Source organism: Pipistrellus hanaki, assembly GCF_964339955.1.
Source record: "Pipistrellus hanaki genome assembly, chromosome: 6".
In the NCBI taxonomy this organism is placed as follows: Eukaryota; Metazoa; Chordata; class Mammalia; order Chiroptera; family Vespertilionidae; genus Pipistrellus; species Pipistrellus hanaki.
Window position 1 is genome coordinate 76,200,410 of NC_140508.1, and position 15,668 is coordinate 76,216,077.

The 15,668-nt window shown below is 36.5% G+C and overlaps 1 protein-coding gene across 3 annotated transcripts in view; it reads left to right on the forward strand.

Annotated features, from left to right (window-relative positions):
• SYT4 (synaptotagmin 4) overlaps positions 1-15,668 on the forward strand; it is a 705,442-nt gene that overhangs the window by 187,266 nt on the left and 502,508 nt on the right. For all 3 annotated transcript variants that reach the window (XM_084888394.1, XM_084888393.1, XM_084888391.1), the window contains one exon: positions 14,989-15,124. Coding sequence is in view for 1 of the 3 variants with exons in the window: in XM_084888393.1 (XP_084744519.1) it covers positions 15,112-15,124 (13 nt within the window). In the remaining 2 variants the exon portion in view is untranslated. Of the gene's footprint in view, positions 1-14,988; positions 15,125-15,668 lie in introns of those variants that run through there.

A 15,668-nucleotide genomic window follows, 5' to 3' on the forward strand; every position in this document is an offset into this window, starting at 1 on the left:
TTCTTTTTTCTAATTAAAATACATTTCATTTTCAAAATTGAACTATTGGTGTGTGTAGAATTTATTTATTTATTTATTTATTTTTCAATTACAGTTTATTTTGATTATTTTTAAAATTTTCTATTTTCTTTGTTGGTTAACTTTATTTTTTTTCTTTATTGATTAAGGTATTAATATGTGTCCTTATTCCCCCATTTCCCCCATCCCCTCACTCATGCCCTCATTGTCGTCGCCCCCCCCCCCCCGCCCCGACTCCCTGCTGTGTCTGTGTCCATTGGTTAGGCTTATATGCATGTATACAAGTCCTTTGGTTGATCTCTCCCCCTTACCCCCATCCTCCCCTACCTTCCTTCGAAGGTTTGATGGCATTGATCAGACCTTCATTCTCTTTTCATTCTTTCTCCTCTCCTTCCTTCTCCTTTCTCATAAAGGTGCAGACACTGACATTGAAAACACCCCATTCTGAACTTTTTATTTTGTAAGAGTTTAAGAAATACAAGTTTATCGCCTAGCTGAGATAGCTAGATGGTTAAGTATCAACCTATGAACCAGGAGGTCAAGGTCCAATTCCCAATTAGGGCACATACTTGGGTTGAAGGCTTGATCTCCAGTGTGGGGCAAGCAGGAGGCAGCCAATCAGCGATTCTCTCTCATCATTGATGTTTCTTTCTCTCCCTCTCCCTTCCCCTCTGAAATCAATAAAAATATATTTTAAAAATTAATATAAATTTATCACTTTAGTGCACTGAAATTCTCATTTTTCATTGCCAGATTAGCCCTTCAGATCAGTTTAAGGTTTATTTGAAACGTTTTATCTCACTGCAACCCAGTGTCATCCTTTTTTTTGTATGCAGAACTCATAGAATTTGAGATCTATATTTGGCAATCTATTTTCTTCTATAAGGGTCATAAATTTTATGTCTTCTCCATACTAATATTTTGCACACATATTCTTTGAATATGTATCAGTATGTTTCTATGTTATATGTATATGTCACACAATGCTACTACAACAATGGTTCTGTACAGCTGGCTGCATTCACACATCACTGACATGCACACAAGGGAAAAATGAAATAGGAATGGCCAAGGCAAGACTTTACACTTCTTTAGGGGATACAATGGACAGTTAGAAAGCTAAGGAGACCATAAAGGAAAAGATTGATAGACTTAATTTTAAGAGAAATTAAAAGTACATTAAAAATAATAATTAAATGTGGAACTATAAACTGAAAAAAACATACAACATAAAACACAAGTAATCATCAAAATTGCTTAGAAATACTACAGATGTTTCAGAAATAGATATAGGCACTATTCTGATAATACACAATACACTACTGAAAGAAAAGATAAAAACCCATGTCTTCATTGCACTTATAGTCTACTAGAGGGTAGTAGACAAAGTGCATTTTAAAAATAAGTAAATTCTATGTTCCTCTCTTCTGACTGTGGTCTGGGCATTTAAACTACACTACATGCTCGGAAAATACTCTAATTGTGTTTATATCACACACACAACACACACATCAAAACACCATGACGTGGTAACTGATAAGGTAGCAGTGGAAAGTGCTAGCAAGGCAGCATCAGGTATTTCAGAGGCAGCCAGTCAATGCCATCACCAACCTGGGGGTCAGGAAGGAATGCACAATACAATTGCATTATTTGAAACTAGGCTGTTAACTTTTCAGAACTGGAAACATATGGTAGGAGAGGAGTGAAAAGATGGGTGAGTGTTATTTTGTTCGAGAGAAAGATAGTAAATTTCTACCTGGTTTCTTTTTTTTTTTTTAAGACCCTAAACTATAGCAAATGATATGGGAGAAATAATAATCAGACCTATATTGTGTCCTTTTTTAACTCCTTCAAAAAAATTGTAAAATACAAATGGCACACATAGTTTAGTTATTAAGATCCTAAGGTTGGTGGATACATGAAAAAGATAGTGGTGTTTTGTTTGTTTATGTGGTTTTTTGTTTGTTTGTTTTTGTTTTGTTTTTTGCCTCAATCTGTCCAGTTCAGAAGCTAAAACACACAGAACCTGGACCAAAGCTCTTTTGACCCACAGATGTTTGGTCATGCCATGCCAGCATATTACAAAGCCAGCACATCTGGAGAGTTATGAGAGGAGCATGGCTGACGTTAGTTCACTGGAGATATCTCAAGCAAAAGGAGATGTAGGCAAGATCTGCCTCAGCCCAAGATATAAAAAAAAAATGCAAGAAAGTAGGATCCAACTCTGTGATATTCCTAAGGTAGCAATATAAATCTTTTTCATAGAAACGATTGATCTGTATTTCAAAGGAAATTTCCTCTAAAAATCTGAGCAAAGTGCTTGAAGCTTTTCATAAGTACAGCATATGGAATATTAATACTCTTCCATCAACGCAGCATTTTACTCCAGTCAGATGCAGAAAAATCTCATTTTAGAGGAATCAGCCAATATTTTAAAGACAAGTAGATGATTTTTTGACATATTTAGGTGTATTCAAAGCTCTCTCATCACTGCTAGGTGATATACTTAAATACTGGCATCTCTTTCTTAGGAATATCAGATTCGGTTCAAAAAGCCCTCTGGCAAAACTCAGGTTCAGAAATGTTCCAATTTTATTAACATTTATAACTACAATAATATTCAATTGGGGAAAGAAATATCATGATTCTACTTTCTGTCTGGTTAGCAGATAGTTTTAAAAATTTTTATTGTTGAAAGTATTATGAATGTTCCCTTTTCTCCCCATTAACCCCTTCTAGCTCCCCCACCCACTGGCCTTCACCACCCTATTGACTGTGTCCATGGTTTATGCATATATACATACAAGTTCTTTAGTTTATTTCTTCCCACCTACCACCATCTTTCCTCTGAGATTCCACAGTCTGTTCTATGCTTCTATGTTTCTGGATCTAGTTTGGTCATTAGATTCCACGTATGAGTGAGGTCATGTGATACTTGTCTTTCTTTGATGGGCTTATTTCACTTAGCATAATACTCTCCAGGTCCCTCCATGTTGTAGCAGACATTTTTGAGGTAAAGAATCTAGGCTTCTCAAGGTATGCATATTTCCTACCAAAGACCACACTGAGATTTTTAGAGAAATATTTTTCAAACGGAAGGTGGATGCTGAGTGGCCCATATAGTCACCTATAACCCATTAAAGAACCATGAAACCAATTTTATGAATTATTTTGCTTTTTATTGAAAGCCAATGGAATATGTTGGAATAGAATAGAATAGAATAGAACAGATCAGAATTGCTTACATATAGATGTGTGTTTTGGGGACGATGACACATGTTATATGTGTCTGTGCTAGGGGAGATGACATATACATTTCTAATTGTACATTCGGGTGAAAATGCTTTTTAGAAGGCAATTGGCACAGGGAGAACAAGTTTACTTCTGGATACTCTAAGACAATGCTATCTTAAATGACAAGATTAAAATGCTAAGTAGGACCCAGTTCCCACATTTAACTGCTAAAGCATGGACAGAGTTGCCACATTCCAGGTCCTCTAAAGGTACTAAAGCTCCAAAAATGAGATTACTAACACTTTCTCCTTAGGGGTTAATTGAATCATAAAACCATGTTGACAATTCCCTGTATAAGTTGCATCTTTTTGGTCAAAATTTATTTGTAAGTTATTAATCCTTACCTAATGCATAAATAAATAGTTAATTACATAAATAGCTATTATGTATTTTTAATTTCATTTTTTATTAAATTTATCAGAGTGACATTGGTTGATATGATCATGTAGGTGTGGGTTTCTATGTTACATGAGCTGTAGGCTGCACTGTGTGCTCACCACCCAAAGTAAAATCTTTTCCCATCACCATATATTAGGCCCTCTTCATCCCTCAACTCCTTCTCTCTGGTAACTACTAAAGTGATGTTTGTGTTCAAAAGTTCCAGTTTTGTATCCCACATATGAGTGAAGTCATATAGTTCTTAGCTTTTTATGACTGACTTAGAATGGATCAAACACCTAAATGTAGTTTTTTGTAAATGAGTAAACCAGTGCTCAGCAGTTAGGTGAATGGACTAAATTCATACAGCCAATAATAGGCAGATTCAGGACTTGAACCTGGGTATTCTCGATCTAATTAGGGGTTCTTAATTCTGCATTGCCTGTTCTGTAAGGTAGTTGAGAATATGGTCTTCTCACATTATCATTTTAGCTCTGACTTAATTTCTTCATAAGGCATTCTTGCCTTCACTCCATTGTAAATGTCTTCCTGGAGACCTCTATCTCTGCCTGTCAAGAGATATATTCATTCATAAAGGTTTTACCTCAGATATCAACAATTTAATACTTCAAAAACCTAAAAGTACTTTTAGAAAATCTTGACGGCCTGCTTACAACCCCTATCAATTAGGTTAATATCTCTAGAGGTGGAGAACAGATAGCAGTATTTCTTAAATATCCCAAGTGCTTCCAATGTGCTGCCAAAGTTGAGAACCACACCTTAAAATCTTTCTCATCATAATTTTTATCTTTGTCAACATTTTTCCCTACTAGATTTCTTTATACTAGGACTGCATTTTGCTCATTGAGTCATCTCCCTGTCCCATTCCTACCAAACATTATACCTTACATATTTTAGACATTCAGTAATAACTTTATTTTAATTTAATTTACTTTTAAATTTATTTAATTAAAGTTGACATACAGTATAATATTAGTTTCAGGGATACACCATGGTAATTCACATTTATATACCTTATAAAGTGTTCAGCATAATAAGTCTAGTAAAGTAAAATTTTTCTTAATTGAGATGAATTGGATTCTCCAGAATGAGTATGGAGAGGAAAGGAAGTGGATCTGAACCAATCCTCTATGAAATACCCCCCCCCCCCCCTGGAAAGGCAATTTGAATCTTTGGCCTGAAGTCCATTAAGAAAAATGTAATTCAATGATAAGTCTATCTTTTAAGACTACTTCATGATGTTTTCTGACTTATTCTTTCAGTTGAGAGATTTTAAACTTAATGCACACGTATTTAAATGTACCATTTAAAGTAATTACCAAAATACTACGGTATAATATATCTCCTATATTAAAGACAGTATTATAATGGACTGAAACTATTGTATATAACTGTCATACTTTTATATTTCCAAGAAAGCCAGATGAGAACATTTTAATCTGATTTGCTTTATATATTTTTATTGCAATGACTTTCTCTTGTTGGTACTGCAAAAATGTTCTCATACTGATATAGTTGTTATTAATACCACCCCGATCAGCAGCATCCTCTTCATCATTATCATCACTTCCTAGATAAATGATGTAGGATGCCATTATTGCTCACTTTGGCTATTGCAGCAGCTTTCTACCTGATCACCTGCTCTTAGTCCATCCTCTCATCTTTCTTCTACTTTACTCCCACTGATAATTCTTTCTGATACAGATTTACTGACCGTAACCCCCAGTTACAACACCTTCAATGGTTCCACTGACATGTTAGCACTTGACATTCAAATCCCTATCAAATATGAACTCTATGCAAAATTTAAGGTATTTTCTCCCATAATGTATGCCCTTATACCTCACAGTCTATGAAAATTCACACCCCCCCATATAACTGAAATATGTTCTGCTACACCTGATATCTACCTAAGAAAATCACATTAACTCTATTCATCAGAGAACTTTTGCATGGTGTATGTTGATCATATTTCTTTATCATTTCTCTGTTTTGTTTTGTTTGTTTTTCTAATTCAGGGTCATGAATGGAGAAAGAATGTCTCAGTTATGTATGGCAGTGGTTTTCAAACTTAAGGGTGCATTAGACTTACCCTGATAACTTGTTAAAACACACATTCTGCCCACACCACAAGAGTGTCATATTCAATGGGTCTGTAGTAGGGCCTGGAGAAGACACAGGTGATGCTCATGTTGCTGGTCCAGGGACCACACTTTGAGAACCACTATGTATGGGACTAAGGCTCTTAGTTAGGGGAAGATGGTAAGATTGTGAGGAAACTATGTCATTTCTGAGATGCCGTGTTACCTTTTGTATATGACAATCATCCTATAGTCTATGGACATGCTGAACCTTGGTGTTCATTTGTCCATCCCTGTCTTTTTCCCTTCCAAGGGTGGAATAGGTTTCTTCACCCACCACCTTCTCTCCAGAGGCCATGATTGAGGATCATCTAAAAGGCTACCAACTGCTTTAAAAGAGGATCATTCGTACCAGTTCAGAGAATGAAATAAGAACTTAGTAATAAAAGTATGTTTTTCAATATTTTCAACTCAATATGATAAAAATATTAATGTTATGTCCTCCTTCATTTTTTTAAGTAGTGCTCACTTTCCTGTTTTTTTCCTTTTCCTTCTTTCTCTTGTTTTTACATTTTGATTTACAAGTGCAACACCAAAGCTCCTCATTTCCTTTTCTAAGCACTTGTCAGTAGGAGACACTCATTAAGATGACTCCTAGATCATGGTCTTAGGGTAAATAACAGGATTTCAATTCTAGACATAGATATGTGAATAAACACACACACACACACACACACACACACATAATCATTTAAAATCACCCTCAAAGAGAAGAACAGAGATATTCAAACTGGGACCTTGGTGGGATGTCACTTGGAACCTTTCAGAATGGCTATCATGATGGTTCAACAAGCAGAGGTGGCTGGCAGAGATGTGGGGGGGAAGGAGAATACTGGTGCACTGTTGGCAAGAGCGGGGATTGGTAAGGAGGACAGTGTGGACTTTCCTCAATTGGTTTAAAATGGAGCTCCCTTGTTACCCAGCAGTATTTTTATTTTAAAAGTTAAACATTTATAGATTCCAAATAAACGAACTGCAAACAGAGCTTTGACTTTATATGTGGCTTCACACATTCATACATCTGGTTGAAAATTAAAATTTCCACTCAAAATTTAGGTCTATTGTGTCCAAATAATAGATAAGCCATAGCAAAATCATGTCATCTGAATATTACTTTTCTGTTTTAAACAAGTATAACTGTAATGAAAGGTTTTTTGGGAAATTAGAAAAAATGTCACCATTTGCTTTATATGTTTTCAGAAGTTGAATATTGGATTCTACTTCACCTCTTGTGGGCAATAGGCAATTATCATTTTGAAAAAATTATTAAACTTTGGACAAAAAGAGAAGGTTATGAGCTTTTCTAGGCTAAAGATCACATTTATTCTTCTATCTTCTAGAGTGTCTTGCACATAATAGGTGATTCATTTGGCGTGTGTGTGTGTGTGTGTGTGTGTGTGTGTGTGTGTGTGTGTTTATTGGATAAACACTCAGAGATCTTGGGCAGCCAGGTTCTAGAAGGTTTTAAAAACATTACAGAATAATAATGGACATGGTAGAAATAAAAATTCTGGATTGAAAAGGTAATATTTGCTCTGGTAGATGGAGGTGGGGATGTTATTACCACTCGGGGAAAACTGGCAGCAGTCAGCAGTGCTAAGAAGTTGGAGTGTCAGCAAAATGACCCATGCGCAGAGAGAATCCTAATTTTATCGTTGCTCTGGGACTTGGCTGGCAAATGGAGAGGTTATGAAGCCTCACTTCGAGAACACAGTGTCTCCACCCTGAGTGTGCCAGGCTAAGTACAATAATGTTCCCTTCCTTCCCAGGAAGAGGTCACTTTATGCTTTGGGCTCCAAGATAGGAACTGACACTTATGGGACAGAGCTGGCTTCTTCTATATTTTCCCACTGCAGCTCAGTCCTACAGCAACATTGGTGGCTTAATTAACCCTCCATGCGTCTCCAGGGAAACTTCCTTTTGCAGAGTTCTCAGTAAAGTGTCGAAATAGAAGCAACAGCAGTTTCACCCACTCTTTTGTGGTGGAAAATAAAAACCGAGTCCTCACCTCCACCTGCAAAAGTTGCTAGCAGGGCCAGAATGTCATTGTCTGGAAAAGAAAATGGTTTCAGGGTGAAGTGGACAAGCTCTTTCTCGCATCCACTTCTTTTTGTTTCTCTTCTTTCCCCAAAATGATCGACAGCTCCATTAAACATTGCCTTGGCTAACCAGGAAGACAAATGGTTTGTCACAGATATTGCTTATCTCAGAAGACACTAAACCTTTGTCTACCGGCCAGATGTGCTGTCAGTGATGCCGAGGAAGAGACTAAGAATCCCAGTCCTTTCCTCCCTGTGGGCACAGATACAGAATCCTGCTTCCAATGGTGGAGATTGCTAGGTCCAGGCGCTCAGACCTTTTCATGAGACATCAAAGTGAGTGCAAAAGGTGAAAACTATCACTTTGAATTGTTTGTGGGCTGTGATTTAAAGCCCTGTGTTCTTTTAATGATTCAATAAGCATTGGCAGTGTCATGGCATATGAGAACACTGAAATCCCTAGAATGTTCCTAGAATTATTTTTCCAAATAATGTTCTGCTAGTATGTTACATTTTTCAGAATATAAAACCACATCTAAGCCCCTACTATATGCCAAGGAAACTGTTAGTTATATAGATTATTTCCCTTCCCTTCCCTTCTTTTTCCTTTTCTCTTTCTCTCTAACCCTCCCTTCCTCCCTCCTTTTTTGCCTCCCTTCCTCCCTCCTTCTCTCCTGCCTTTCCTTTCTCTTTCCCTCTCTCTTCTTTCTCTTTAAATTTTCATGACATCCTTTAAGTGTTATCTTTCATTGTCATCTATCTCCAACCCCACTCTCCAACCACCATCACCCAGAATATAAAATTCAAAATAACTTTGTGTCTGATTTGGCAACATTTGCCTCCTCAGTGCTTAAGATTGAGCCCAACTCTTAATAAGGAAGGAGTTTTGAACAAATGATTCCTATGTTATTAATAAGGAGCATGTAGGTGGTATCCTACACAAAGTCACAGAGCCACATGGAGCTGAATTCCCTCTTGGGCTTGGCAGGGCTTGCCTCAGCCTGGAGGAGGAAGATGTTCCTTTCGGCAGTACTCACAGACACCCCATGTGCTAGCTGCCCCCACACTGGAGACTCTGAGCTGAGTTCATCAGCTGTTTTCTAGCAAGAGCAGGGGAGCCAGTCCTGTCTGACTTTAGCCATGTTCTCCCCATTCTATCAGAAAGGAAACATTTATTCTTTAGCCAGTGGTCTGTCCTCAGTTCAGAGGTGTATAGTGGTGAGGGTGGTAGCCTTCTTTCTGAAAAAAAAAATGAATCAAAGCTTTGAAATCTCACTTTACACACACACACACACACACACACACACACACACACACACACACACACACCACTTTTTAGGAATTCACAAGAGGACTGAACCTGAAACAAAGATTAAGAATTCTTGGTTTAACCCGGGCAGCATGGCTCAGAGGTTGAGAGTTGACCTAGGAAGCAGAAGGTCATGGTTCAATTCCTGTTCAGGGCATATGCCTGGGTTGCCGGCTCGATCCCTGATGAGGGGCATGCAGGAGAGAGCTGATCAATGATTTTCTCTCATCATTGATGTATTCATCAGAACACACCTGGGTTCTAGGAACCCCACCTTTTATCTGAAAAGACAAAGCCATGATGTCAGCATTCTGACAGTTCCAATCATAGATAACCCAGGAAAATTCATTAATCATAAAATAAAGGATATGCACCCAATTTTAGTATGTAAATTTAGCTTTAAATCTCAGCAGAAATTTTGTTTTTGAAAGTAAAATATATTTATAAATGGATTCTCTCTTAAGATTGACCATTATGCTTTTTATTTCTAGGAATGTAAATTAATATAATTGTAACAAACTTCTAACTCATTTATGACCCCAGACTCACTACCTTAAGACTTGACTTACTGACCTAATAATTGGTTGGAAGTACATCTAGCCAGGGAAACTACCTTTGAATTAAAAGGAAAATAAGAATATTTGCTATAGAACCTCTGTTACAAGTGGTAAAGAACATCACTTGGAAAATTGTTGCTTGACAACCCATTGGAATTTTATGCAACATCTTTTTAAAACTAGTTGTACACCTGAAAAAAAATTATAGTGTGATCTTTTTGCTCAACAAATTTTTGTTTGACTCAAGATAAATGATAAATTTTATAGAGGCATTGCCTGGGTAGTTTCCAATGTAAAGACCACTTCCTGGACCTTATTTAATTAATTTGTTTATATTAACACTAGAGACCCAGTGCACAAAATTTGTGCATAGGAGAGGGGTCCCTTAGCTTGACCTGCACCCTCTTCATTCCGGGACCCCTTGGACATCCCTCTCACAATCAAAGACTACTGGCTCCTAACCTCTCACCTGCCTGCCTGTCTGATTGTCCCTAACCACTTTGCATGTCTGCCTGTTTGGCCCTAACCACTCTGCCTGCCAGCCTTGTCACCCCTAACTGCTCACCCCTGCCAGCCTGGTTGCCCCTAACTGCCCTCCCTTGCCGGCCTGGTTGCCCCTAACCACCTCTGCCTCAGCCATTATGGCTTTGTCCGGAAGGATATCCAAAAGGACTAATTAACATTTTACAATTGAACCATGACCTCCTGCTTCCTAGGTCAACTCTCAACCTCTGAGCCATGCTGCCCAGGTTAAACCAAGAATTCTTACTTAATCTTTGTTTCAGGTTCAGTCCTCTTGTGAATTCCTAAAAAGTGGTGTGTGTGTGTGTGTGTGTGTGTGTGTGTGTGTGTGTAAAGCGAGATTTCAAAGCTTTTATTAGTATAGATGGCTCATGGGTTTTTCACCTGCTATTTAAGTCTCTTAGATGCAAAGTTGTAATGTAGACACATAAATGAGAATAAGGGCTTTATTGAAGGGTTTTCTACTAACAGCTATAATGATCATGTGTTCTTGCTCATTTGTTACCTAAACCCTGATTGCATTTCTACTCTGAGTCTTGACACAGTGACTTGTATATCAATTCATTGCTAATTTAAGCAGTAAAAATGAAGGCATTTTAAAAATAAAAATCTGTGTTTAGTTCTTGAATAAAAAACACCATAATTGTAATTAGGGACAAAAGCTGCTGTTGTTTTCTTATTACAGTGATAGATAAATACTGTAACTACATAGTTGGCTTGTAAATGAAGTATAATAAGCTCTCTCAGTAGAAGATGATTTTCTTTTAGCTACAAATACATTTTCCCTGTAAAACCATTTAGTTGTTATTAATTTCTTAATTATTTATTATGCAAACAATGCTCCATGAGATAAAAGCTTCACATTACCCTGAATTCTTCAGTTCAAACAAAAGCTCACTCTTCACCAATGCATAACAAGGATAACAGAAATCTATCTAAATTACATAGAGTGTTGAAGACAAGCATAGAAGGAAATTGATTGGGAATAGCTGTTGGGACCATCTCATCTCATTTTTTTCTTTGTTAATGTTCTGATTGTTCATTGGCTGATTTGTAGGGTAGAGTGGTAACTTACCTATACAGAGATAAAATAATCATAAGAACAATCTTCTCTGGATTATGTCTAATTTCAAAGTGATATCCAAACAGTTGATTCAATCACTGGTGTGTGGAGACTGTACCTCAACCAGTTTTGTATTTCTTGGGTTGAGATATCTTTTCCTCTAACAGGCCCTTGAGACTATCATGGGGTTATTGATTTGATTTTCAGTTTGCTTTTACAGCTAGATTCCTTATGCTAAAAAAAAAAAAAAAAAAAGAAAAAAAGAAAAGAAAAGAAAGAAAGAGAGAAAGAAAAAAAAAAGAAAGAAAAAGAGGAAGAAGAGGAGGAGAAGCTGAATTCTGTGCCCCTTAGTAATTCGATTCTTTGTGTTTGCATTGAGGACAGGGGAGTACTTTGGAATGCATTTCCAGTGGGTCGATATTTATTGCTTCTACAATATAAGGTAAAAGCTGATTGCAATTAAGCTATAGAATGCTAGACTCTCCCAAAATTCTGGTATATGAGGACCTGGAAGGAAAAAGGAGTAAAGGTGCAACCCCACATCTTAAGGTTTCTCTATAGAGATCAAGTGGGGGCTCTTAGAAAACATCAAGGGACCATTGCCTCTTCTTCCTCCAATTTGTGCATCCGCTGTAGCCACATTCACAGAACCACAGCTTTCTGGGCAATATGTAGCACATGCATCATTCCAGGTGGCACATGACTTCAGCAAAAAATTATGGCTGCAAAGAGGAAATTCTGAACACTCCTGCAGCTGGAAAGCTGTTTAGCATGGCATTAATTGATCTGAGCACCAGAGGTTCAAATCAGATTCACTCTTCTTATTGCATGCCAGAAGGCAGAGCCCACCCAGAGCCTCCCAGCCCACAGCTGTTTCACACACTGCTTTTCTGCTTCTGAGTGCAGAGGTGGGGCCATCTGCACTGCTTGAGGTTTTCTTGTGGGCATATCCTGTGCCCTGCTACAGGCTTTTTAATTAACTGAATGCTAACTGAAGAAATGTTCAGCTATTGAAGCAAGAGAGCAGAAAAAAATAAATCAAGAAAGTGCACATTTTATTAGTACTATTGGAGAACTCATATTCTGCAGCAATATCTTGGACACAGGCCCAATATTTTGAACCGCCACTAGAGAATAAGATAAATTGCAAAAAGATAAAAACATTTAGGCTGTATTAAGAAGGAGTGCAAATCATCATAGTTATGCAAAGTCGACTAAGCATTATGCCATAGGGCTTTACCCATAAAACATAAGTGGTTGATAATTACCATAAAGGTAAATGCATTAGCTAAAATAACATGCCCTGGTAAGTGTAATGCACCACACAATTTACTTTTGACTCTGCTGGAGGTGTTTTCTAAATACCCCCATTAAAATAATTGTCTCTACATATGATGTATATTTATGTAAGTACAAACCTGTGCACATAATGGCATAATTAAAACCTACACCCACATATAAGTACCTTAGAAGAATTTCATCATTCTCTTTCTTTTTAAAAATATGTCTATTGATTTTAGAAAGAGGAGGGGAGAGAGAGGAAGTAACGCTGATGAGAGAGAAACATTACTTAGCTATTGCCTGCATGCCCCCTGTTGGAGATGAAGCCTCTTGGTGTGCATTGGACATGCTCGATCCACTGAGCCATACTTCTGGGCATAATTCTCTTTCTTAATACATTTGCCAGTGCCTTGTCCTGAGATCCTCCTTCAAAATATTCTCTCCCTGCTCCCACACCTGTAGGTTCTACTCTCCCTGCTTTTCTGTGATTTTTTTTTTGTAATTATATAAATGAAAAGTCTATTGTTTAGCCTTTCATTTTCTTTATTTTTTATTTAAGTATAGTTGGCATACAATATTATGCTGATTATATTAGTTTTAGGTGTACAGTATAGTGATTTATACCTTGCCAAGCAGTCATCTAACCTTGCAAACTTGTCAATGTCTTTAACTACAATCTCCTTCACCTTTTCACCTATCCTTTACCCTTTCCGTTCAATTTGCTTTGTTTTTTGTATGTTTTTTCCATTTTTTTTCCTTTTTTTAGAATTTATATGTAGGTGAAACCTCATGGCATTTGCCTATCTCTGCTTGACATATTTCACTTAGCATAATGTCCTCTAGATCCATCCATGTTGTCCCAAATGTGAATTTTTTTTTTTTGCTGTGCAATATTCCATTACATATACACTGAGGCCAGATTATTATGCGTTCAGAGATCATAATAATCTGGCCACTCGATGTATATCTTCTCTATTAATTCATCTATTGATGGACACCTAGGTGGCTTTCATATCTTTTCTATAACAATTAATGTTGCAATAAACTTAGGAGTGAATATATATATTTTTCAAATTAGTATTCTTTATTTATTTCCATTGGCATTCAGTTTAACTTATCTTCAAGCAGTAACATGTTAGTAATATTCAGAGTTAGGTTTTGATGGAATTATAATAAACAAGGACATCATAATGTTTAAATACAATGAGCACTATTACTCATGATTACCATCATGAATGAAGTTAAAAAATCTTTGTGTCACTTTTGAGCCAATCAAGCTGCATTTTTCTTTGGATTTTTTATTTTATTTTATTTTATTTTTATTTATTTATTTAGAGTGGAAGGGAGCGGGAGAAAGAGATATAGAAACATTAATGATGTTAGAGAATTATTGATTGGCTGCCTCCTGCATACCCCACACTGGGGATTGAGCCTACAAGCCAGGCATGTGCTTTGACCAGAAATGGAACCTCCTGGTTCATAAATTGATGCTCAACCACTGAGCCATGCCAGCTGGGTTAATTCTTTAATTTTTTCTTTCTTTCTTTCTTTTTAACAGATGGAGAACTGCTGTCAGATTTAGTCTATGTAAATAATTCTCACTGTTGATAAGACTAGATCCCATAAAAGATAGGGTTTGTTAGTTCAACAAATTCAATCAGTAATCTTGGCCCATATATATTCCTGGAATTAACCAGTATTTACTAACCATAATCAAGTAAATAGGTATGGATTTTCATGTTGAAGCTCAGTTTTGACCCTGGGTTTTAATCTTACCTTTCTAAAGACTTGTTGGGTATTTCTGATTGCATCACCTTTACCATTAAACCTAGTTCCCTTCATGACCACCCTTGATCTCATTTTTATCACTAATGGGATGAGTCTACCAGCAACCAATATTCAAAATTTTGGCGATTTTCTCATTACATTATATTGCTGCAATCTTTGCTTTTTAATATATTACTTGAATGCATATGTTCTTGCCTATTCCTCTGCCCATGCCTCCCCCTTCTCCCCCCCAACAAGAACCTAATGCCTCAAAAATGGGAAATTATAATCAGGTTCCAAAGTGTGCTTATGTCTCCAATTTTTTGTGGGTCTATAATAATTAATATGTTGTCTTTCCAAGGATTTTTTTAAAATTGTAGACCCCCCCATGCTTTAGGCATAGAATACTGGATGGTTTTCTTTCTCCCTACCTCTAAGCATGGCTTTAAGGCAGGTCCAGAAAAAAATGAAGGTGTGTGTGTGTGTGTGTGTGTGTGTGTGTGTGTGTGTGTGTGTGTGTTTCAAAGGAACATTGTAAATTAATGGCAAAGGCAATAGAGTTTTAGAATATTAAATGCTATTGGTTTGTCAATTCCAGGAGAAAATCTCCCTTGTCCACCAACATAATGAACATCTAATGACCTAAAGGAGTAATGAAGGAGAGAAGATCAATGATAGAGTTTGGTGGGTCTTTTAATGAAAGCTTCAGACATGGACAAGAATGTTTGGTATAGGTAAGCATTAAATTTTAATTTGGATAATGTATTTAAGCCTCATTTATTATAAAATCCATACTCTTATCAATGTTCTCCAATACACGATCAACAACTTTATAAATTATATTTCCAAATACATATATGGGATTTCTTAGGCTCTATTATGTAGCTCTACTTCAAATGCTAATCTTATGTACTACTAAAACTTCATCTTATTTGGTAGGACAAATTATACTATCTGGTTGGTTTTCTCAAGGAATTTTTCTTCTTCTCTCTTCCTATAATGTTATATACCATTTGTTAGATGTTTTAAAACAAAGAAACACAAGGACCAAGTTAGGCTGATTTATTTAGTATTAAGTATACAGATCCATAGACTTCTAGTAGCCTATTTTATCCTTCTATTTATTTAAATCTTATTTAATTTCTCTTAACAAAGTATTATAATTTTTGTTAATTCCAGCCTTGCATCTTTGGTTAGATTTATTTTTAAAAGTTTATATATTTTATACATTATTAAATGAGTATTTTTAAATTATAGTTTCTAACTGTTGCTAATGAA